Here is a 25,457-nt window from a genome sequence, read left to right as displayed (position 1 = left end):
CTACATATGTATCAAAACATCAGATTGTATGTAAGTATGTATAATTACAATGTATCAATTAAAATTTTTAAAAAGAGAAAAAGAAATGCACAGCAGGAATCTGCATTTTAACTCCATCCCTGGGTGACTCGTATGCACAATAAAGTTTGAGAAGCACGGCTCTTGAAAACTTGTTACAGCGCTGAAAAAGCACCCTAATCATGAGAAAGACATTGATGTTGAAAATGCAGGTTGAGCGTTTTAATAACTGTTTCGTAAGTTATTAGAAAAACAATATTCGTAAATAGATATTTTATAGTAAATTTCATGTAACTAAGTTAACAGTGCAGTGGTTAGGATCATGGGCCCAGAAGCCAACTGCACAGGCTCATATTCTGGCTCTTTGGCTTATTCAGCTGTGTGTCCCTGGACAAGTTGCTCATCTCCTCTGTTCCTCAATATTCCTACTGGTAACATTTTAAATGTATGTTAAAATATATTTAAGATAGTTGGCATACCATATGTTTAATATATTTGACTGTATCATCCACATCCATAAATTATTTTTATTTAAACTATCAGTTTTTTTCAAGTCCTCTCTTTGGGAAAAAAAGGGAAAAAGTGGCTCGCCTTATATTCAGAAACAAAGTGATTCTATTTGAGTCGGAATTCAGCTAGCTATTATAGTTCATTTTAGTTCTTAGTTCTCAGTCGGGTTCAGCCCAGGTTCCCACTTTAAGCTAGTATTCTATTGGCCGATTCTGCTAATATCAGTAAACCCTTGAGTTAAAGTCTTCCAATGAATAGATGAAGAGCCAGGTGACTTTGACAGACAGAGAAGAGAAGCAGCTTGCCCGAAGCAATCCCTCCACAGCTCCTCCTACTGTGTGTGAATAATGGTTGGCATTACCAAGTGACAAGGAGGTCATAGGTCTTTCCCAGGATACTGTCCCAGGGAGGATGCTAGAGCCCAGACAAGAAATCCCAGCTCAGTGATTGGCTCCAGGTAGGTGGAAGAGAGGACTTAGAACTGTTTTTCTCTTAGCTTGGAGCTTGGAAGGAGCAGAGATACAGCTGTGAGCTTCTGTGGGTGGGAGTGAAAAAGGGGCCTGAGCCAAGACGGAAGGAAGGACGTCGTGGTGGGCAGCAAGTCCAAGCCGAATAAGCTCTGTCTTGTAAGCCAGATCCTCCACTCCATGTGTTTATTTCCCTGTGGTCGTGCCCGAGTCTTTAGAAAGTAATTTACCTTAATGTTCCAGTCTCGACCCAGCTATGCTAAAGGGCACCACAGAAGAGACTATGGGTCATGAAGTCTGCCTGGTAATGGAAGAGGGAATTTGTAAGATGCCACCAAGAAATGGTCACTCTTACAGAAAAGTGTTGAAGCTTCCAAGCCCAGCACCTGGAGATTCTCCTTCTGTGTCAGGGGTCCCCAAGAACACCACAGACTTGATGATTCACTGGAAGGATGCACAGGACTCAGAAAAGCTGTTATATGGTTTACTATAGTCAAAGGAAAGAGATTTTTTTTTTTTAGATAAAAAAAAGGCAAAGGTAAAGGGTGCATAGGGCAGAGTCCCTGAGAGACCAGGCATGAGCTTCTGGTTGCTCACCTCAGTGCAGTCACACAGACAGCGTGTCATTCTTCCAGCGACAATGCGTGACAACACGTGCAAACTGTTGCCAGCCAGGGAATCCCACGCTGTTGACCAAGGTTGTTATCAGCGGTCAGTCACGCGAGCACACAGCACCCACGTGACTGAGCTTAGCTACTCGGTCTCTAAACACCACCTCCCACACCCCCAGGGCCAAGGGATACGCAATCCCAGAGCTTTGGGCATACAAAAGCGCTCAGACCAGGCAGGCGTTCCAAGGGCTCAGAGGTTATCTCCCAGGAGCAGGTCAAAGGCCAGGTCAAAAAGGTCTGAAAGATCCTTTCTTTGAAATGAGCAGGGTTTTGAGCACTCTTAGCCTGTTAAGTTAACCCTTTACTGCCTATTCCCAAACACCTAGCTCAAAGGTTCTCATTTCTACGTCACGATGGAAGGTGGCAGATGCCGTTACAGAAGCCCGCACCACTGGCTTGTGGGAGACAGGAGAGACCAGTTAGCGTGATAGACACCAAATCCAGTGCTCCAGCCCCATGTCCATCTGCCTGCTCAATCCCGCAGATGCACACGTTCAAGTTGAAGCTAGCTGCACAAAGCTACAGGTAGCCAGCCCTGTGCTGTCCATTCCTCTGCCCAGAGCTCCCAGGCAGCCATCACAGTGGTGGGATCTGTTCTTGGCACAGAACCACAGGAGAACACACACCCAATAGCAGAGCTAGAAGGAAGGTCATGGCCCAACCCGGGATGCTCCGAGCCACCAGATTCCCCTCCCCTCTATGGACTCCTTCTAGCTGGTCTTAAATCCAAACTGGGCTGCTCCTCCAAACACTCTCTGCAGAAGCAGCAAGAGGAATCCCAAGGCATGAAGCAAAAACAACATGCAAAGTGGGCAGGAGACAGCCAGGTTGCGTCCTCACACAGGCCCAGGGTGAGCAGGCACATTCCCTCAGTCTGCACAGAACCACAGGACCGTGGCGGTCTGAGAGAGGGAAGCCCAGCACAGGTCCCCGCAGGCCCTGCAGTGACGGACACTGGTGGGACCATGTGGAGCCCTGGCAGGACCAGGGAGGAGGGCTGGGGCTCTGGCAGCGCTGGAGGGACAGCAGGTGGGTGCCGACCCTGCAGGCCTGTGACTACTGTCAGCGCGGTCCCTCATTACGGCTTTCTCAGCTCCCCTGACTGTTCTGGGTTCATGGAATGGCTGCGCTGACTTCCAGGTGGGCTTTCTCAACTCACATTGGGGTCTCGACCCAGGACACCCCTCTGCTCCCTTCCATTCTCAATGCAAAGTGGACAGCCGAGCATGGCAAGAAGGACTGCCCTGCGACCCTTCCCAGCCTCTGTCCCACAGCTCACCCCTATTAGGTCGTAGGAGAACCCTTTCGGCCGCGCCCCATCATGGCGCTGGCTACCCTTCTCTTCCGCCTTCTCCTTCCCACCGGCGCCACAACACCTTCCTGCCGGCGCGAATCGCAGGCCAATCAGCACAGGCTCCCTGCTCCTGGCCCCTTAGCAACACAATCCATCCAATCCCCGAACGCCCTGTGTCCTCAGCAAACCTATCAGCTCTCTTCTAACCCTATAAAAGCAGATGTGCCCGCTGAATAAAAAAACATTCTCCGGCAAGCTGCCTTGTGTTTGTGTCTCATCCTTTAACTGGTGCTGAATTTTATTCCTTTCAACCCCTGCCTCTCCCACCCTCCTCAATCTTTGCACCCTACACACCAAACACAAATGCAACAGCCCCCTCCTCTGGCCTTGCTGCAGGCTGCTTTCTGTGCCCCAAATGCCCTCCCTGTCTGGGACGAAGCCTGGGTGGTCATTATACCAAGTAATTAATGATCATCCTGTCCCTCAGAGCCTGACGGGAAAACCCAGATGAGACAGAGATGAGCCCTGTCTGGCAGGAAGGCGCTGGCTAAATCTAGAACCCCTGAATGGCTTGCTGAATGCTGAAGTGCAAGGTGCCATGCAGGCCACCTCTAACAGGTGCAATGGGGACAGAGCACAGAACGAGGCCACCAGCCGTGGCCCACCCCCTTCTCCATCCAGCAACTCCACCCAGCACCCAGAGCTGACTGCGCAGACAACTGAGCTCTGTGTTCAGGCTCTGGCCGCAACAGCACCCACACCCTTCGGGTCCATACACAGGGGGGGAGGTGCTGTCCTCCCTCAGGAACACCGACTGGGTTAGAATGTGAAGGACCCTGGAAGCAGATCCTGGGCACTGGGACACGGAGTTCCAGGATCCCAGTTACCTGTAGCACCATCTGAGAGGAGAGAGCAAGGGCTCCAGGTGGGTATGGCCTGTGGGGAGCATCTGGAGGGGCCAGTGTGGGTCCAGAGGAGGGGCTCTGGGTAGGGGGTCTAAGGGTGGTGCTGGTGTATGAGGATCCCATGGCTGCCTGCAGCTCAGCAGAGCCTCCAGGTGAAAGAAGCACCACCTGTATACACACATGCCTGTATACAGTATACACTCAAGGCCTGCCACACACTCAGGGGCCTGGCTTGATGCCAAGGTGCAGGTCCTGCCAGTGCAGTCACTGCTGAGCACTTCTGTCACCTGCACACCAACATCTTCCTACAACACCAGAGTCTGGCCTTGATGGGACTTAGAGGTGGCAACAAAGATGACCTACCAAGGAACACTGTCTGGTGCTGCCTGGTAGGCCCTAGGGCCATTGTCTTCTCAGACTCAGCACAGGTGTCACCTCTCAGTGACCCCGAGCCCCAGGAGAACCCCCCTCTGTGCCTCCCTGGCACCCAAGCAGACTCTGCTATCACGCTAGAGCTTTCTGTGTGCTCAGTCTTGTCCTCACCAGCCTGTGACAAGCCATGTTGCCTCTCACCTGTCCACTCAGCCAGTAACTAATGAGTGTCGACCACATGTCAGGTATGAGCCTAAACACCTAGAGGACATGAGGGAACAACATCGACCCCCCAGCTTCACAAAGCTCCAAATGCTGTGACGTAGCAGGCGCTCAATAAAACCTAAAGATAGGATGTGAAAGAAAGACACCAAAATGAAAGTGACTGTGTCAGGATGGGAGTGGGCGTGGAAACTGCTTTTCTGGACTTAATTTGTCAGCCTGCAAATACTCATTATCTCTGATCGACAGCACCATTTTTTGGAATCTACCTGTATTAGTTTCCTGGGGCTGCCATAACAAAGTACAGCAAACTCGATGACTTAAAACCACAGAAATTTATTCTCTGAGTTTTGGACACCAGAAATCCAAAATCAAGGTGTTGGCAAGGGACAATCTGTTCTTTGCCCTTCCAGCTTCTGGTGGCTGTTGACGTCCCTGGCCTGTAGCCACATCACTCCAGTCTCTGCCTCCGCCTTCACATGGCCTTCTCCCCTGTGTGTCTGTGTTTTCTTTTCTGTTGCTTATAAGGACATTTCGTCACTGGACTTGGGTGCCACCCAGATAATCCAGGATAATCTCCCCACTTCAAGATCCTTAATTTAATTACATCTGCAAAGGCCCTTTTGCCAAATAAATTCACATTCATAGGTTCCAGGGATTAGGACGTGAACATATCTTGGGGACAAACAATCTTCAACCAACTACATCATCCTTTGGCAAAATAAGTGAAATTTCTCCCATTTAAAAATTTTAAAATAATATAAGACAACATAGCTTTTTGCACAAAGATGGTCAGCATGGTATTGAACTAATTGAAAACAGCCTGCAGGTTAAACAATAGTTGGATAAGTAAGCAAACTTTTGGGCAACATAGGATCAATTCTTCTCACGGCCATGAAAAACATTTCCAAAAATTTCATAACATGGAACATTTTATACAATGCTTATATTGTAATATTATAAATGGGAAAATCAGAACACAAAATTATCTTTACAGCCTGATTTCAAATATGTAAAACTAATCTCAGAACAACTAGAAGGAAATGTTCCTTATGAAAAGTATTTATCATCAGTGAGTGGGATTATTGGTCTATTTTCTTCCCTCTTTCTACTTCTGTTTTCTAAATGAACACAAATTATTTGTATAATTTGAACAAATTTTGAGGAAAATTTGTTTAAAAAGAGATAAACGCAGCTAAACATGGTGATTGAGCACCTACATTTACTTTGGCTTCCTCCCTCAACTAAGATGGAAGTAAAGGAATGAATAAAAATATGATAGAAAAAGACAATCATTAATAAGGGGAGGAAAAAGTTACGTAAGACAGGAGTAAGTACTTGAGTTAATGAAAAATATATGTATAGTCATACTAATGTTGTGAACACTGACTATTGTTACAATTGTACGGGGAATGGGGGAAGTAGGGTGGGTTGGTGATAAGAGCATTGAATCCTATCTACCAAAATGGCAACAAGATTAGCTAGAGTCTGAAATTGATGAGCAAAGAAATAGTAATATAACGGCCGGACCGTGGCTCACTCAGGAGAGTGTGGTGCTGATAACGCCAAGGCCAAGGGTTCGGATCCCATATAGTGATGGCCGGTTAGCTCACTTGGCAGAGCGTGGTGCTGACAACACCAAGTCAAGGGTTAAGATCCCTTTACTAGTCATCTTTAAAAAAAAAAAAGAAAAAAGAAATAGCAATATAAGCATATTAAGCATAGTAAGAAATACGGGGCTGGCTGGTTAGTTCACTTGGTTAGAGTGTGATGTTGGTAACACCAATATCAAGGGTTTGGATCTCTATACAGGCCAGCCACCAAAAAAAAAAAAAAAAAAAAAAGATGAAATACGGAGGCAAATAGCAGAAGAAACATCTTAAGAAATGGAAATTGGTTGCCTACATAGAGCAGGACCACGGGTTGAAAGGTGAAAGGCAGAAGAGCTGCTGTTTTCCTTTATTAGTTTTTAGCACCATTAGCCAACAACCAGGAGGCGGGAGGGCAAACATGACAAAGGAAGGGCGGCAGTAGACAGAGGAAGGAGGGGCAGAGGTGAGGGCTGGACTGGATAAGAGGGACACTGTCAGGAAGTAAGGACTCAGGAACTCAGGACAACAGGTGGCTGAGTAGGTGTAGAAATAGATCCCCGTCCCAGGGCTGTGGCTGAGGTCAGGCGGAAGTGCAGGGACGCCCAGCAGAGTATAAGAGCTCATCTGTAAAGCTCTTTGTTTACTTCCTGTTGTTTGGAATGTCACCAAGTGAAGTCCAGAGGGATCTTGGGCCCAGCCACATGTCCAAGGTGCTTTCTCCTGGACAGTGTTTGCAGTGACTGTCCATTTATTTCCGCCCAAATAGGCCTGCTCCCCTGCCACTGATCTCAGAAGTGAGACCCTCTACCCCCTCACATACTTGACAGTGGATGGCCAGGGGAACTTCCAAAAGCCCCAGCCTCCCTGGCTGTCAGTAGGGACTGAAGATCAAATTCCATGGTGAGAGGAGTTCTTCCTCCTGGGCTGCAGGGGGAGCACTCCTGGACACCCTCGCCAGGGCCTCACCGAGCTGCAGGCCGAGGAAGCGCTCGCTGGGCTGGACTGGGCCTCTGAAGTGCAGTACAACATGGAGGTCGTGGCTCAAATTCCAGCCCTGCCACTTACTAGCTGGTGACCTTGGACAAGTAGCCTGACCCCGTTGGGTCTCTGTGTCATCTGCAAGAAGACAATATCCCACATTTGCAGATCTTTTGTGAGGAGAAATTAGAAATCTAAATGTGCAATAATTGTCTCCTTACCCTTGTCTGCTCATATCAAGTGGTGTCTACATATAAATCCAGGTAACCAGTTGTTTTTGATTCCCGTGACTGCTATAACATATTACTACAAACACAGTGGCTTAAAACACCACCAAGGGCTGGCCAGTTTGCTCAGCTGGTCAGAGCACAGTGTTGTAACACCAAGGTCAAGGGTTCGGATCTCTGCACTCGCCAGCCATCAAAAATAAATAAACCCCACCAATTTGTTATCTTACAGTCCTCCCTCTCATAAGGCCACTTGTGATTACACTGGGCCCACCTGGACGATCCTGGATAACCTCATCTCAAGATTCTGAACTTAAACACATCTACAAAGTCCCAGGTAACATATTCACAAATCCTGAGGATTAGGACATGGATATGCTACCATACCAGATCGACAGAAACAGAGGTAACTTGGACAGGTGGAATTGACACTTTCCCATGCTCTCTCTACAATAAAGTATGCTGTTCTCCCCAGAGTCACTCTGAGGAACAAGGAACTTGTGTCACATTCCAGTTCTCAGAGTGAATTCTAATTAGGCAGACCATCAAAATTATTCAAACTTCCAGGAGATAGCATCTTCAATTTTCCACTTAGTAAAGACTTATTAAGCATATAGAAAAAAAAATTAACTTCTGGAAAGAACATCTACATTTCTTGTAGAGCTCAGTGATTACTTAAACTTTTAAGTTCTCTGGTGACTTTGATATGATCTCACTATGATTCATAGCATAGGAGTCAAATGATTCACTGGCAGCCCTCTCCTATCTCTAATAATATTCTAGAGGTTTCTTACACTGATGTTTCCTTGCTAAGAAGTTTTCATCATTTCATTTTTCAGATGGACCCTAAGGGTATATAAGCAGATCTAAGGAAAAGCCAAAACAAGCAAAATTGTGGAAAAGTAACACTACACACCAGATTGGAAAGCGAGGGACAATTCTGCAGACTCATGAGTGTGACCTACAGCCTGGCCTGGTATTCATCCAGTGACAGTATAAAATGATTTGTTAATGGTATTCTTTCCAAAGGGCAAGGTCACCACTCTGGCTGGCAGCACAGGCAAGATCTGGAGCATATGGCCTTGTTCAAGCAGATGAGTTCTAAACTCCTTTAAGATTCTACATAAGCCCTTGGCTCAGAGCAGACACAAAAGTTATCAGTGAGATGTAGTGCATGATTAATGTAATAAAAAACCTTCTCCTGAAAATAATCTGCTTTTCTTTTCCCCAAAGCCCATGGTGAAGGTCAGTGATTAACAAGGGACAGTCTTCTAATTTGACTGGACAGTCCCAAGTAAGGAGGGGGTGGAGCGCTTTCCTTCCCTTTCCTTTGGGAATCCCAAAACCTCTGGGGGAGGGTAGCAGCAGGAGCAGGAGCTACGAGACCACCCAGCACACCTGCCCACAGAGAACAATCCCATCCTGGTTCCAGCTTTATCTCACTCAGGGAGTCTGCTTTCAGAGTTTTCTCAAGGGGAACTCATGTAGACTAAAACAACTGACAGAACAAGCCTCTAGAATGGCTCTGGAGAGAGAAGCCGGCCTTCTGCCCTTTTTTCCCTTTTCATTAGAAAATGCATCCTTCTTCCTACCTCTGCCACCACAGAGATGTACTTCTCAACAAACACTCTGTTTAAGCCCCTGGAGATGATTTAAGGCTTCTGGGGAGCTAAAGACATACCATGATAGGATGGGCTTTCTTCCCATGAACCACTGTGGAGGACTTCCAGCTCCAACATGCCACAGAGAAAGTCTTATAAAGAAGAATCTCTGCCATGTTTCCAACTATCTCCTTTTTTTATAAAGGCCCCATTTTTTAAGAAATAAAATACTCATTAAACCCCATACCTCAGTGGACCATTGATCACTTCTCCCTATCTAACTGCAGTGCAGTTGGTGAGCACAGACCTGCAAAGATAGGCAGGAGGAGCCTCCTCTTCCATTCTTGCCCACCCGAGTTCACCCACACCTCTACCCAGACCAGCCACTCAGCATTCACAACATCTACTTCCCCTGCAGAAACTGGAGCACAGCTCGATAGCAATTCTTATAGCAAATTTAATAGAAGAGTATGAGAACCACTCTTTTTTTGTTTTTTATACAAACATTCAGTGGAAAGAGAATCACTCTTAATTCCCAAAAACAAAAGGTCGCAGGCACTAAAATTTCTTACGGATGTATGCTCTTCAAAATTAACAACTCATGCATCCGTGGTATCCCTTTGTTGGCAGTTTATTTTAAAAAAACAACACCCCAGTTGTCACATTTTCTTCTTTGCTTGTCATTTTCTTAAACAGAAAAAGTTACAAAAAATTAGGGGGCTATAATATTATCTTTGCAGACTGACACATTTGCATGGGAGTCATGAATAATAATGATTCAAAAGCTCCTATTTAACTCCTGAATCAGGCAAAGAATGACAATATAAGAACGAATTTTGCTTACAGCAATATCATTATACAACATCGAATTATTACAGTGCAGTGGTTGCAATTAAGATCACAATAGAATATTCTTAGCCCAAACACCAGACAAACTAAAATCACCGACTGTTAACAACCAAAAGAGTCAGTGCAAGCAGTTGCCTTTTTTAATAGTGAGCCCCAAATCAGTAAGGCTTTTCCGGCAGTGCATCTCTGACGTCATCGGCTCCCTCTCTGCACAGTGAGGACCCGGGTGCCCTCATTTGGAGTCTTGGTCTTTCTTTTCATCTAAAAGGGTGGAGTGGATCCCCAGCTTTTTGAGTTCTTCCACCAGGTCCCCATTCTGGTGCATCTGCAGAAGAATGTCACAACCCCCCACAAACTCGCCATTGAGGTACACTTGTGGGATGGTGGGCCAGTTGGAATAGTCTTTAATGCCTACGGAGAAAGAACATTTGAGTGTTATGTAAATGGTCAAAACTGAACCTTCCAATTATGAATTTACCCACCCCTAGCAGAAAACCCAGTGTCCCTCCCTTGCTCCTCCCACTCTTGGAGAGCAACATGTCTGCTACCAAGAGCATATACGCTTTCCAGTCAAATGGACCGGTACTGAAACTCTAACGCGTCCAGTTACAAACCTCGCATCCTTTGTTTCCAGCTTCATCTCACAACATTTTTGTGAGAATTAGGTAAGGTTCTCACTAAAATGCCTAACACATCATCACGGAGTTAATGGCAGAAAACCAGACTGGTTGATGAAAGTGGCGAATGATTCACAAAGCTGTAATTCACGCAGCTGCCAGTCATGTTTGCAACCTCACTTAACCTGGGTCCATCATGGTAACTCACTGTCAAATTAGGCAATCCCCACCTGTGCACTTTTCATGGCTGTCTAGCTTGGTTCATGCCACCAGTTACTCATGCCCAAGAGGGTGAGTAGTTGATTTTTTTATGGTTAATAATTACTTTTACCCAGAGAAAAATCCCTGTCCTATGGCTGTGGACCATAAGCCTCCATCCTATTCAGCCACCCCTATGGGCTCGCCATGGGGCAGGTGATTTGGCTCAGCACAGAACCCAAAGTGACTGACAAATCTACTGAAGGAAAGGCCCAAAGCTCAACAAAGTGTGAGTCCTGGGACAGGCGCAGGGCCGGGCTGAGGGGGGTGAGACCCGCTATCTGCTCTCAAGAGCTCACAGCAGACAAGAAACCAGCCAGCGTGCATGTGGATCAGTCCTACGTGTGAATGGCTTTGAGGAGGACACAGAAGAGATGAGGCATGTTCTGTGCAGCCATGAGATTGTTCTTTTCAATTCTGGGCCACAAGAATGATGGTTATTAACAAAACAGTAGAAAAGAAATGTGGCTTCACTCTTGAGACAGAAAAGATTATGCTTTTTTAACATTCCTCCTCATGATTCCCCCTCCTTTTCTACTTGTATGTTGAGATAAATGTACTTTCAAAAACATATTCAGCCAATAAAATGTCTGCGTTGGTTATGTTAAAAACAAATAGTCAAAAGCATGCCAGGTAATAACTAATCACTATAGATAACATATATGTAATATTTTTATGTTTACATAAAGATATTTTTAAATGGTCAAAATGAGAATACAAACAGGAAAGTCAACAGATTCTTCAAGCAAAATACAATATCATGCAAATTAAAAAATTGGTCAAGTGGTGATTTTTATGTAGAACAAAACCACAAAAACTTGTTCTTCATACCCTATCATTTATTATCAAGTATTTACTTTCCAAATAAAATTACCAATTTGAGTTATATCACAAGCAACAGTACCAAGATACAGTGTATTTTTCTCTTAAATTACTGCCTTCTTAAAAATAACAGTGACTTCACTCTAAATGACAGCCCTAGAGAAAACGCCTGAGCCAAAGGCTTTATCTTTCTTCTCCAGACTTCACAAATTAAGACATGGTTACAATGCTATAAGCCTCAAAAAGCACACTTCTCAGCTATTCTGGATGTCCGTAAAAAAAAATCAGCTACAGGTTTGGGGATTACCAATAAAGGGTGAATCCCACTAATCATCAGAATGTCTTTATAATACTAATATGTAGATATGCTAGAATACCCTAATGAATTCAAGTTTTTCATCATTCTGATGTTTGGTGCTATGTAAACAAAAACAATTATTTAGCATATAAGTTGTGTGTGTGTGTGTTTTTAATCTAACCTCAAATCCAGTCTATCAGAACTTATTTTAGAACATGTCATTTACAAATCTTTTACCTTTATGATGAGTGAGGGCAGGTCGTGGGAATTAAGAACTGTTCAAAGTAAACATGAGCTTCTTTTAATTCTCCTACACTTTCTTAAATACCTTTTAAACAAATGAACCATCTGTGTCCATGATATTTTACCTTTTTGTTTTTCAGTTAGTAATACATTGTGTTAAGCTTCCCATGACTATAAATTTTTCCAATTTCTTTTGGTAGGTGCCTACAATTTTTGAAACACAACAAAAATGAAAATAAATTTGCTCCCTGAGGGCAACCCAAAACCACATTTAATCCTGAGATTCATTTTTTTTTTAAAGTAAAATCTTTGCTGAGTAAAAGAATGAATTGCTTTTCATTGATCGTTTCTATAGTGCCACACTCAATCAAAGCGTGAGGCTTGTCTCGTTCTTTACACTTCATGTTGTCGCAGGCCTTACGTCCTGACTGTAAGATAGGGGCATACCACCAGAATGCTTACCACCGAAACTACCAAAACAAGTGTGCTTTCAGACTAGCTAGGATTCCGGAACATCCCAAACACCCAACACACACATGCAGGTGAGACTACCTCCCTCCAAACCACTCTGCCCATGGCTATCTTGCCTAATAACTCACATTTCAAGAATTCAGAACTCCCCCTCAAGAGTGAATATGGCATTTTCTTGACAGTGTCCAAGGTGCTTACTAGCTGACAGTTTATCAAAATTAAACTTACCTGCTTCTTCAATTTTAGATTAACAGGTGTTCCAGGTAGCTGATGTCAGAGCATAGCTTGGCTTTTGCGTTCTTCTTAAAAACTATGTGATTTTGCATTTTTAAGAAATCCAGTTAGGAGTTTAAATATTTAAGGAAATATCTGATTGCTTCCTATAGAGCGAAGTGAGACTACTGTATCAAGTTGAAAATGAAAATGAATCCTGTGGACTCACAAGTAATTATTTAAACATGGTTAATTTCTCTCACATGAAAACTGCAATATACAGTGACAGTTCTGACAGATATCACTTGAAATAACTCAGAACCAGGGAGTAACTCTTGAAAATTAGAAAATCATTCCTAAGAATGGATTTTAATGATAATCATATTTCATATATGGTGAACAGTGATTCAATTTGGGACAGAAAATGTTCATCGTAAAGTTAAACAGCAGAGTAACACTAGGATCTGGGAATTAGGAGCCTATCTTACAAAATCAGTTTACACACATCTACTGCTCCACCAAAAGTAATAATAATAATAATAATATTCCAAAGCATCAAGCCAGAAAGAGGAGTAGTGAAAATGTATTTGAAGATTCCCTTCTAGAATTTTCAAAAGGTTCTTTTCAAAATTCATCACCTTTAAGAACACTGGACTTTGCTCCTGGTTTGGATACTAAATTATAGGAGCACCATAATCATAGTTTTCTTTTTCCTGGTAGAATTTCACTAAAAGAGCTTCAGAGTCTGATGCAGATTAATTCCAACTCTGCCACTTACTAGTAGGCTCTGTAACCTTGGGCAAGTCACATCACCTCCTGGAGTCACATTTTAAAGAACCGCATTAGGACTACACGAGATCATTTGGGCTGAAAGCACGGAAATTAGTAGGCCCTTGCTAGAGGACAGCAAAGCACGGTGGCAGGGTGGACATGGCACTGGCTCATAGGTCAGCAGACCTGGCTTGCAAGCTTGCAAATGTAGCCTGCAATAAATCTGTTCATCTCTTTGCCTCAGTTTCGTCATTTGTAAAGTGGGAATAACACTACACCTCACAGATTTATTATGAATATTAAATGAGATATAACTGGTGAAATGAATTAAGCTACCAGCACAGTGCCCAAGTACAATGTGGACATCTTCTCTATGTCAATGTCCTTTGCCCTACCCTTCACAGTAATGCTTTTCTGAGAAATATATGCAGCAGAAAAAGCACAGAGAAAGCAGAGAAAGAATGCAGGAAAAACACAATTGAATGTGCCCAGTAGTAATAAAAACACCATTTACTGAGGTAAGCGTTACTGAGTTTCTTACTCTTTAAGTGTTTTACATAAATAATCTTATTTAATCTTTACAAAAATCCTACAAGATAGGTATAATTATCTTTATTTTACAGATGAAGAAACTAAGGCCCCGAGAGGTTGACTAACTTAACCAAAGTCAGTGTTAGGATGTGGTGGAACCAGGATTTCCTAGGAGTCCAAAAAGCCCAGGCTCTTAACCACATGCCACCCGAGTCCCTCACCAGGGGTAGTCTCCAGCCTGCAACTTGCATCGGCAGTATGCAGGCCTGTTTTACACCTTTAACATTTATACACACAAATGGCATTATGCCATAATTACTTTTTTGCAACTTGCTTTTTGATTAAACATTGTATTTCTGAGATTTAGCCATGTTAAATACATCTAGATCTAATTCATTTTAATCACAATTTAGTTTTCCATCATATGATTAAAATACAGTTTGTTTATCCACTCTGCTACTAATAGACCAAGATCCCTTATCAGTTTTTCATTACTAAAAGCAATGCTGCAACGAACATCCTTACATATGTATCCAAACACACATGTGCAGGAGTCAGTCTCTCTAGACTAGGAGATGGCAAACTATGGCTTTTAGGCCAAATCCAGTCTATCTCCTGTTTTTATAAATAAAGTTTTACTGGAACTCAACCATGCTCATTCATCTATGTATAGTCTAAGTCTGATTTCATGCTATAATAGCAGAGTTGAATAGATGTGGTCAAGCCCATACAGCCCACAACACCTGAAGTATTTACCCCTGGTCCTTTGCTGTTCCCTAGCTCTCAAATACATACCTAGGAGTGAAGCAGCTGGGTCTCAGGCTTTGCTCACCATGAATTTGTCTGCGTACTGACAGTTACTCCTCCAAAACACTGGTACCATTTTATACCCCCACCTGCAGCATATGACATGTCCACCACACAAGCACATACATACAACTCGTTAACTCGTTATCCAATTTTTAATGTCTGCCAGTGTGACAGGTGTTTTACTATTGTCTCAAATTCCCTGATACTGGAAATGTTGAGCATATTTTCAAATGCTTAATAAACATTCAACAATAGGATAATGATTATTTATTCAACAAATACTTGAGTCCTTATTCCATCAGACATTGTTCCCAATGCAAAGAATGCAATGGTGATCTAAATAAGCAGAAATTTAAAAGAGTTTTATCAGAGGTGGGGAGGGGAGGGAGTGGGGGATGGGGAAAGACTGGATAAGGGGCATAAAGAATAAGTCTGATTTGTAGTAATACATATGCTAATAATATTGATTTGATCAACATGTCAATGTTGAACCCCCAAAATATGTATAATCAATTATAAATCAATAAAAAAAAAAGAAATTTAAAAGAGTTTTATAATGTTGTTAAGAGCATGGAAGAGATCGGTTAGTACGGTGTTATAACACCAAGGTCAAAGGATTCGGATCCCTGTACCAGCCAGCCACCAGGAAAAACAAAACAAAAAAAAGGGCATAGAAGAGAGTTTGCAATATGATGATAAAGAAAGAAGCATTTACTTATTCATTAAAACACTCACTGAAAGCTTGCTTTGCACAAACAGTACACAGAGCATCACAGGCAGTTTAATAAGACATGTTTCCGGCTCTCTGGAGGGCAAAACACGATGTATAGACAGGCACAATCTCAATTATGTCTTTGAAAAAACTGTTAGGAACTAGATCCAAATGTCAATAATGATTTACATGGAATTACAAGTGACTTTCATTTTCTGTATACTTTTCAGTGTTATCCAAGTTTCCTCCATGAGCATGTTACTTTAATAACTAAATATGAAGGATTTCTTTGTTAGGACCAGGATTAGTAAACGGTGATGTCAGTCCACCAGGACCTGACCCTCTGTGGCTGCCTTCACGTGTGTACTCCAGATAAAAGAGAAGGACAAGAAGGCCTCGAGAAAGGCCAGAGCGCAATGTTCCCTCTCAGACACCTTTGTTCCTTGGGTCACAGTCTCAGGACCTCTCTGCATCACACTCCCTGGAGCCCAGAGCCCCAAACTAGAAAACAGTGTCTTCCTAGGGCTTGAGAACTTTGTGAAGCCCAGCCTTTTCTGGCACAAGAGAAAAGGAAAGGCCAATTTTGCAGGAGCACCGCTCCTGTTACTAGAAGTGACCATGGGTCTGGGAAAAGTGCACATACTCTGGCTGGCAAAAGCAAGCATCGGACAGAGTGTCGATCTCTCCCGATAAACTCAAAGGTGTAGAGAGCAAAGAGATAAAGACTCTCAACGTTTTAGTCTTACACTGGCTAAACTAATCCCCACCGCGAAAACACGCTTACACCACCCCACCCCAGTCTGAATGTTTACACTTAACACTAAGCTTTACTTTTCTAAGCAACAAAAGAGATGTATGCTATGTTTAATATACAAAGGTATTTCAAAAAGTTCATGGAAAAATAGAATTAAAAGATAACACGACTCTTTCCATGAACTTTTTGAAGTACCCTTGTATATGCAATGCATTTATTAACCAAAATAGTAATGTTATAAAACTCAATGGCCAAGAAACGTAAGGATTAAATTCCTGTTGCTGTTGTTTGAACATTTAAGAACATAATATCAGAAGCCAGACTGTAGGACGGAAGACAGAAACATAAATGCTATCAGCTGCCATTCTTATTTCTGCTCATACTTTTAATTTATTAGCCATATTCCGCTACGTTACTTCTCCCGTCATATTAAAGAGGGAAACATAAATTCACAAACCAACAGCTCTCAAAACTTTATACTAAAAAGACATTAACAATACAACTTTTACTAATGCCATATTGACAATCTGCAGGGACCTGCTGCAAGGTCCCAGTTGAAAGACTGCAGAAGTTACTTTTATCTTATCTTTCAGGCGGAGAAGCTGCCTCTGAATGAAGACCACAGATCTCCCTGTGCATGATAAAACCCAGAGTCTAGCAAATGGCGGCATTCTAGTTGACCAGGACGACAAAAGGATCGTGAGCATAACGGCAATATCATATATACATGGTAATGTTAACCTGCCTTCTCTACTTGCCTAACACACCTCCTAGGTTCCCCCCGCCCAAACCACCACAGATAGCAAATGCAGGATAGGCTATCACCAACAGTTTTTGTAGGGATTAGATAATCTGGGAAAAAATACTTTGAAAACCATAATGTATTAATAACAAAACAGCTACCATTTACTGGGTGCTTTCTATGCCATATAAGGTGACATGTACTTTCTACAATTTTCACTTTTTCTTCCTCACAAAAGCTTTGCCAAGTTGGGTCTCATCATCATTTTATAGAAAAGTAAAACGAAATTAAGTGAGTTGTCTAAGGTTGTACAGTTGATTGGCCACAGAAAAGGATTCCAACCCTTTCCACAACGCCAGCCTTTTCCATCAATGTTAAAAATGACTATGATTAGTAATTTCAGTTGTAGAATAACAGTCCATCCTGACATAGAACCTGACGCCTCTTTTTAGCACACTGTGCCTAAAAAGCACTAGGTTCTGGTGATTGAAAGTCTCTAACTGGGATGCAGGGTTCCCCAGGAGGGAACGGACACAGCCTTTCCATTTCTCCACCCACTCCGACAACCCTTACCCATGTGCCTGGCCTCTTCCTCCTCTGCCACTCAGATAAAATGGGAGAACCCATGTGGAGTACCTGGCACAATGCGGGGCATAAAAGACACTCCGCTGTGAAGGCCCTCCTTCTTCCCCTATGGGCTGGTGAAAAGCCACAGACCCTGCTGCATCTGGCCCCTGGCCCCTCGGGCTCAGGCTCAAGGCAGCGAATTAGCCTGGGGCCCAGGAATCACTGCTGCTTTTCTCTCCCCATACACCTCTCCAAGCCCCTATCCATCCCCCTGTGCTTGAGAATCTAAAACCAAATGTCATGCCTTCCCCCACACACCACCAGATCCCAGCTAAGACCAGCCCGACAGTAGTGCCAACCCCCTCCTTGTAGCAGTCACAGAGAGTGGTCCCTAGTACTCAGAGCCTAGACCCCTGAGAGGCCAGCCTCTGACTTCACTAGGCTCAGACAAGGGCAACCTAGGCCCTCCCTCCATCGACAGCACCAGTCCCCTATCCACGAAACCGGCCAATGGCTTCCAACCCTCTCAAAGTGTCCCCAAAAGTGCCTACCTCGTAGCGAGTACTTACTGTGGGTTCCCTCTTTGGCCCACTTCCCTGGCTGCTGACCACCTTCCTCGAACCCAGCCAGAGACAACTCACCCAGAAATGCCAATTCCATCTCAAAGCGGGGATCAATGAACCTCTAGGGCTAACCCCACTGCCCAAGTTGGCAACTATACCAGAGCCCCAGATTCTCAAGACCCAGTTCAAGTCAGTCACGCCCTACTCCGGGTCTTTCTATCCAGAACACAGTCCTCTGCACCCTGAACCCACTGGAGCCCCCCGAGAGCCCCTGATACATACAGACCCCCCGCCCCACCAGCCCGGCGCGGGGACCACCCGACCCCAGCCCCGCAAGGGGAACCCCGCAGCCTCGTGCAGCGCCCCTCCTGGGCCCGGGTGCGGAAGACCCCATGGCCGGCCCAGCAGCCGGCGGCGGGCCTGACCTTGTCGGAGCTCGGGGTCGTCCAGCACGTTGTAGGCCGCGTAGTCGCGGACGCCGTGCAGCCGCAGGATCTGCACCACGGCGTTGCTGAAGCCGCACTGGGGCTGCTCTGGCGTCCCCTTGAGGAAGACCACCACCTTGTCCTTCTTCACCAGAGCGTCCAGCCGCTCCGACGAGCCGCTGCCGCCGCCCGCGCCCGAGCCCGCCACCCGCACGCCGGGACCCCGCAGGCCGCCGCCGCCCGCGCCGCGCCCCCAGCGGAGCAGAGCCGCCACCGCTCGGCCCCGGGCCCAGCTCATGCCCGCAAGCTCGCCGGAACCCTCGACGGCCCGGGATCTCGGCTGGCTACCCGAGCCTTCCCCTAGCCCGCGGCGGCCCGGCCCGCCCCCCGGAGACGCTCATTGGGCCAGCTCCGAACTGTTCTCCGTGATTGGACAACACTGGCCGGCAACGACTCGATAATACCAATCGAGTTGCTCGCCCCGCCCCGACAGGTGGGAGGTGGTCCTTGTACACGAGCCTTATCCTACTGCCTTACTATTGGCCGTGGGCAACCGCTTTGTCAGTTGATTGGAGAAAGTGGCTGTCCATCAGGGTCACGCTGCTGGGCAACGAGAAGCAAAATGAGCGGGAAGACGACTGTCCTCCAGAGAGCTGACCCGGCCGGTTGGGATACTACATGATGACTGGCAAAGGCGCTGGGCGGGATTTCGGCCGTTCCGCGGAACGCCGGGAAAGGGTCACTTCCAGATAGAGGTTCCGGTTCCGGGGTCAGCGGCCGTCGAGTTGCCGCGGCAACGCTATTGCCAGGCCCCGTGTCCCAGGAGCTAGCGGGCTTAGGGCAGGCCCGCGTCCGCCCCTCTCGGCTTAGGTGAGCGTCGCCAGCTGCCTCCGGAGGGCCGCGGCCGAATGCGGTGCGTCGTGGCGGGGAGCGGAGTCCGGCCGGGCCTGCCCGAGGTTCCAGCACCCAGGCTCGCGGCGCCTTGTGTACAGGATCCCCCGGGCCCCGTCGCCCACGTGGGAGCTGAGGCCCTGGGGCTTCTGGCTCACGATTGTTTCCCTAGAACAACTTTTATTTTAAAAGTCTGTGGAGCGCTCTTGCCTGTGTGATCTTCTCTGAGGTTCGGCCCTCCTTAGCCTTCCAACCCACTTAAGCCCCCGGGCCTAGACCCAGGAAAGGCTTGTTGAATGGAGAACTGAGATGGGAAATTAAGTTCGTTCGGAGCAGCCGCTGGGTAGTAGGCGCGGTGCCAGCGCGGTATCTCCAGGGCGACCTGGTGCCCAAAGCTTGTACTTGGCGTGAAAAATCAGAAGCAGATGCAAAGCAATGTGCGGGCACAGAGAAGAGAAAGAAAACATATGTGGGCCCATTGCTTTCTCTTTTTTCCATAGTACTAATCATTGCTTAGTATATATTTACTAGCTTGTTTATTGATTTCCCTCCCAGACACTCGACTTTATTCACTGCTGTATCCTCAGTGCCTAGAACAGTGCTTGGAACGTGGTAGGTGTTCATATTCGAACCAATGAATTCAAAAGAGTATGACTCAGTGGAACCGCAGTAGGATCTGTAGTCTTGGACCTGCACTGGGTTGGTGGTACCCTAGAGCACACCAGACTTGCAGAAAAAGCATACTCTGGAGGAAGCTGAGGCATGCCTGCTCAAGAGCCAGCGGTTCCATGTGCAATTTTCCTCTGATATTTCCTGGGTACTGTTGCCACGGTGATAATGACTGTACCATGTCATTGTCTATCCACCAACAGTAAGAGAAGCTTTGCAGTCGAGATATTGTTTAGCAGATGGAGTGGTTTCTGTTGGACACTAAGTACTGCTACAAATGACTGTTTTAAAAAACTTGAGTATTTTTTAAATTGTGGCTGGAGGTGACCTGTTTATGCTTTGGGGGTGCTCAAATTTAAAATCAGAAAATCTGTGCATGTCAGCTAGTGAGTCTTCCAAATAATCATTCAACATGAAACTTGAGCCTAGAAAACTGTGAGTAAACTCAGGACATTACTTCTGTTTTGTATTTTCATCCCCGTCAATGTTATTGATGCTTGCTAATTTTGTAATGTGGGACCCAACATTGATTAGGTCCTTAAAGAATCTTTTTGTTTTTCAGATTCATAGATTCCAGGTGAATCAGAGGAAGAAGCATCATGAACAGAAATATAAACAAAATGCTATTATTCTGAAGCATAACTGCTGTTTTGAAAGTCCAGCATCTGGTACCCTTAAACCATAGAGAATATATTAAATTCCTGCCAACATCACATAAATTTTACTAATGCTTACATTGTAGTAAGTTTTTTGTTTGTTTTTTAAATAAATATTGGAGAGCTGGCCAGTTAGCTTAGTTGGTTAGAGTCTGGTGTTGTAACACCACGGTCAAGGGTTTGGATCACCATACCAAATAAATAAATATTGGTGATTTGTTCCTGAAAACCTAATTTGTTTATTGCCTACTCTATACTGTCTAATTCTGCTTTTGTGTTGACTGGGAGAGGGAGAAGAATTTGCAAACTTATGTTCTGAGGATCCGAAACAGAACAGTAACGGGGAGTATCAAATTCCTAACCTAGAGTTTAATGGTGGCTTTGGAAGCACATTTATCTTTTTTAATAGTGGAATGTTTTATTAAGTTGAGAATACAGCTGTCATTAAAGATTAAGAGTAATCCTTGAGCAGAAAGATTACAAAGCCTATGTTTTTCAAAATTGTAGTAGAGTTGCTGTGTTTCATAGACTATGAACACACATGAAATGCTAAGGATTTGGGAAAGCATGTCGGTGCTCTTTCAAGGAGCTAAGAGGGATGGCATTGAAAGCATGACTAAGGACAGGAAAATAAGTCATTTTTCTAAATCAAAGAAATTGAAGCAGTATGTCTAAATTTGAATTTTTAATAAAATGCAACCAAAAATACAGTGAAATGTTGTATGTGTTGAGTAGATTCCTTTCTGTTTTTGATTTAATATTGCTTTTGGAGTATTAGCATCAAACATCAATGATCTTAAGAAGCAGAAAACAATGTTCAAAATACTTCTGCGAAAGCTTCTAACATTTATATATGATTTGGCATTTTTGTTTTGAGATTTTTCTTTAGAAATCTTATAATGAAAATGTGGTTAATTATACTTCTTAATCGGTTGTCAAAAATCTCCACTCTTGGGCGGGCCCGTGGCTCACTCGGGAGCGTGTGGTGCTGATAACACCAAGGCCATGGGTTCGGATCCCATATAGGGATGGCCGGTTGCTCACTGGGTGAGCGTGGTGCTGACAACACCAAGTCAAGGGTTAAGATCCCCTTACCGGTCATCTTTTAAGAAAAAAAAAAATCTCCACTCTTGCTCAAATCTTTTTGGCTGTTTTAAACACCTAAGTAAATAAATGATGTGTATCAGTTTGTGATCTCTCCCTGTGGACAGTAGTGGGGAGGTGGGGGTGGGACGTACACACAAACTTAATGAGAATTCTTTGGATTTTGGTCATAAAATGTAATTAAAACCCAAACTAAGTAACCATGTCATGTGCATAAGAACATGTGCATAAGAATACAAGTGTCTGTCAGAGCTATCCAGAGCATTCTGCAAGTGTCTTCTTAAGCGACAAGTGACTGCCTGGGTCAAGGGACCCAGTCTACAAACATTCCTGAACTAAAATATCATTTGAGACCCAGGGTTCCATCATCCTGAGCTGGAACCTGAAACTTTTCTCTGTCATGCATTTAGCAATTTTCCAGTAATTTTAGAGTGTCACTGCAACCCTGGAATTAACTTGATTTCCTGACGACACCAAAACTAGTGTGTGAGAAACCAAAGCAAAGCCCAGCCCTCCAAGAAAATTTTTCTAGTTCCTAGTGCAGAGATAGAAATGCACATTAGTTTTGACTACCTCTATCTGACACGACAGCTGGTTTTATTAACACTGCACTGACCATGGCAGTGGCCTGAGCTTTGCTAATCACTGTTGCCCACTTGGTGACAGCCTAGAGACAGGAATGCAGGCCTCATTAAGGCCAGTTCCACTGTGTCATGCAGGTCCTTCTCTCCTCATTTGCCCTCAGAGTGACTGTCAATGAAGAAGGATAGAGTGCTGTAAATCAGGTTAGGTCAGTCTAGAACAAACCATGGGAGACGGGAGCATTTATGAGAAGTCTGGATGCCATAACAACCTGATTCTGTCCTGAAATTTGGAGTGTAGGGGTATATAGTACAGGGTTCCAGTCTTAAACGTCACTAAACACTTGTGAGTTCTTTTTGATTCTCTTTGGATTTTTCCACACTTCCTAGTATCCCTTTCCTGAATTTTTAAAAATTTGTGATGTTTTTAAAGGTTATGCATATTTCAAGATTTCTTTATATAAGGGCTGCAGAGTTGTAAGGAATCTATTTGTACTCTATTCCTCTGCTTCTAAATATTTACCTCAAAAAAATATCTTCTTGCATATACATTGTACTTTTTTTTTTTTTTTTTTGGCAGCTGGCCAGTTAGGGATCCAAACCCTTGACTTTGGTGTTATCAACACAGTGCTCTAACCAACTGAACTAACCAGCCAGACCACATTGTATATTTTTGTTCTTCAAGCAGCTTTTGTTTTTAAGAATTCATTTGAACCTTACATTAACCTACAATAACAGTTCTCAGGGCCAGCCCGTGGCTCAATTGGGAGAGTGCGGTGCTGATAACACCAAGGCCACGGGTTCGTATCCTATATAGGGATGGCCGGTTGGCTCACTGGCTGAGCATGGTGCTGACAACACCAAGCCAAGGGTTGAGATCCCCTTACCGGTCATCTTTAAAAAAAAAAAAAAAAAAAAAACAGTTCTCAGACATTTCATTCTCCAAATTATGTTCTCATATTTATTTGTAACATCTGTTGCTAGTTTAGCACTTTGTGTTCCTCTGTGAATTTTGTTGCCTTCATAAGCAATTTTTATTTTTCTGCTGAATCATAGCATTATCACTAGCAAGTCCTACAGAAAACTAAATATCTGAATTATCTTTGCTGACTCTCCATGTGAATGTATTGGATACAGAGGTGATTTTAATGCTTTACAAAATTAAAATGACAATACTCTCAATCCAAATTCCAATGAAAAAAAATCTAAACCATATAGCTTTTTACTCCTGAAAGCTGTGCTCTTGCTGTCTCACACTGACTGAACTCCTTGGCTATTTACCTTCAGACCATACACATGTTGGACTTAGTTCTATTGAGAACCTTATTTTGCTCATGGAAGAGAACCCAAATCATATTCCTGTAAGGTAGTATTAAGAATTAAGTGCTAATTCGGCTGGCCCATTAGTTCACTCAGAGCATGGTGCTGATAACACCAAGGTCAGGGGTTTAGATCCCCAAACCAGCCAGCTGCCAAAAAACCAAAAAATTAATAAAAAGAATTAAGTGGGGGGCTGGCTGGTTAGCTCAGTTGGTTAGAGCGTGGTGCTAACACCAAGGTCCAGGGTTCAATCCCTGTACTGGCCAGCCAACCAAAAAATAATAATAATAATTAAGTGGCAATCATAAAATTTGTTAAGCCTTTTGATTAAATATTAAAGACTTGTTGATGGGCTGGCCAGTTAGCTCAGTTGTTTAGAGGTCAGTGTTATAACACCAAGGTCAAAGGTTTGGATCCCAGTACTGGCCAGCACCTAAAAAAAGAATTGTTACCTTTCTTGAACTGCCTATTTAATAAACAATTTTAATGTTTTGTATTATGTGTTTCTTTTTTTTTTTACCAGCAGATAGTTTCTGTAACTCAAATTAATACATTGTAAAGACTTCTTAAAAGGTGTCTGGACCACGGAATATAAAAAGCAAGGAGCCGCTCACTGCAGGTTTTACAAACCTGTAACGGAGATTTATCTCTTGGCAGGAGTTTATGTCTTCCTTTGATCCTGAGTTTGTAGCCAGAAGAACATTTAGGAAGTTTATTTTCTTTTGAATTATTGCGAAGATGTACTGCCAAAGCCATAAATACTCTTTATGGTGAGTCAGAATTTCACTTTGTGCTTCATTCAACATTTGAGCCTTAATAATTTCATGCCTTCAAATTTAAATCTTGCTATCATGGGAATCCATTGCTCCAGCCTTCTTCAACAATTCATCTATCAAAGAAAGAGAAATTCACCCCAGTTTCACTGGGCAGGGAGTGAGGGGCATTTGGGTTAGAAATTGGATAATATGTTAACTGTTCATTTTTCTTTGCAATAGAAAATTGGAAGATTTAAAAATTTTTTCTGCTTTTATGGACCAAAAATCCCAGTTGTTAATTCTAAACTTTATATTTTTTGAAAGTATAGCCTAGTGAATTGATATCAAATTTCAGTAAGCAAGAGTTTCAAAGTTATAATAAAAGACTAGTATAAACCAATTGTTAGGGTCAAATGTGGCCCCTAAAAGTTCATGTATTGGAAACTTGACCCCCATTATAACAGTGTTAAGGTGGGAAATCCAATTATGGTATTTTAAAGATGAGGCCTGTAGTGGATTGAGCTATGTCCCCCCAAAACTCTCTGAAGCTTGAATTGTGTCCCCCAAGTTTTATGTATTAGGAATTTAGCCCTCCCTGTGACTGTTAAGAGGGTGGGATATCTTATTACAATTATGGTAATTGTAAGGTGGGGCCTTGAAGAAGTGATTGGGTTGTAGGACCCTGCACTAGTGAACGGATTAAAAATAGTGGTCAGGGGCGTGGTTCTGAGGGCTTTAGAAGAAGAGGAGAGTCTGTCTTTCTCTGCTCTCTCCACTTCCACCATCTTGCAATGTGAGACCCCTGGGTCACTGTTGCCGCCATCAGATGGACTTTGGGCTTCCCAGCCTCAGAAACTGTAAGCAATAGATTTCAATATCTGTATAAATCACCCAGTTCTTTGTATTTTGTTATAAGCAACACAAAAGGTCCTAATATAGGACCTTTAAGTAGTGATTGGGTCGATCCACACTGATTCA

The 25,457-nt window shown here is 43.9% G+C and overlaps 1 protein-coding gene, 1 long non-coding RNA gene and 1 other non-coding gene across 3 annotated transcripts; 2 read left to right on the top strand and 1 right to left on the bottom strand.

Moving 5' to 3' along the window:
* Positions 1-9,296: 9,296 nt before the first annotated feature.
* GLRX5 (glutaredoxin 5) lies at positions 9,297-18,872 on the bottom strand. Its single transcript, XM_063090911.1, has 2 exons — positions 18,504-18,872; positions 9,297-10,117 (listed from the first exon to the last, which is right to left on the bottom strand). Exons 1-2 carry the CDS (start codon positions 18,799-18,801, stop codon positions 9,939-9,941), a joined length of 477 nt encoding a protein of 158 aa, XP_062946981.1. The 5' UTR covers positions 18,802-18,872; the 3' UTR covers positions 9,297-9,938.
* Positions 18,873-19,165: 293 nt separating this feature from the next.
* LOC134373269 (uncharacterized) lies at positions 19,166-20,797 on the top strand. The gene is made up of 3 exons (XR_010022956.1): positions 19,166-19,373; positions 19,950-20,006; positions 20,626-20,797. It is a non-coding gene; the product is annotated as an uncharacterized LOC134373269 (long non-coding RNA).
* On the top strand, positions 20,068-20,342 carry LOC134374401 (small Cajal body-specific RNA 13). The gene has a single exon (XR_010023250.1). It is a non-coding gene; the product is annotated as a small Cajal body-specific RNA 13 (non-coding RNA).
* Positions 20,798-25,457: the final 4,660 nt, after the last annotated feature.

Source organism: Cynocephalus volans, chromosome 3, assembly GCF_027409185.1.
Source record: "Cynocephalus volans isolate mCynVol1 chromosome 3, mCynVol1.pri, whole genome shotgun sequence".
Classification (NCBI taxonomy): Eukaryota; Metazoa; Chordata; class Mammalia; order Dermoptera; family Cynocephalidae; genus Cynocephalus; species Cynocephalus volans.
Note: the sequence above shows the minus strand (reverse complement) of the source record. Positions and strands in the feature narration are given on the sequence as shown.

Coding starts and splice junctions, on each gene's coding strand:
- GLRX5 (XM_063090911.1), bottom strand. CDS start 18,801: ATGAGCTGGGCCCGGGGCCGAGCGGTGGCGGCTCTGCTCCGCTGGGGG. Junction 10,118..18,503: donor CGACCCCGAGCTCCGACAAG/GTCAGGCCCGCC, acceptor CTTTCTCCGTAG/GCATTAAAGACTATTCCAAC.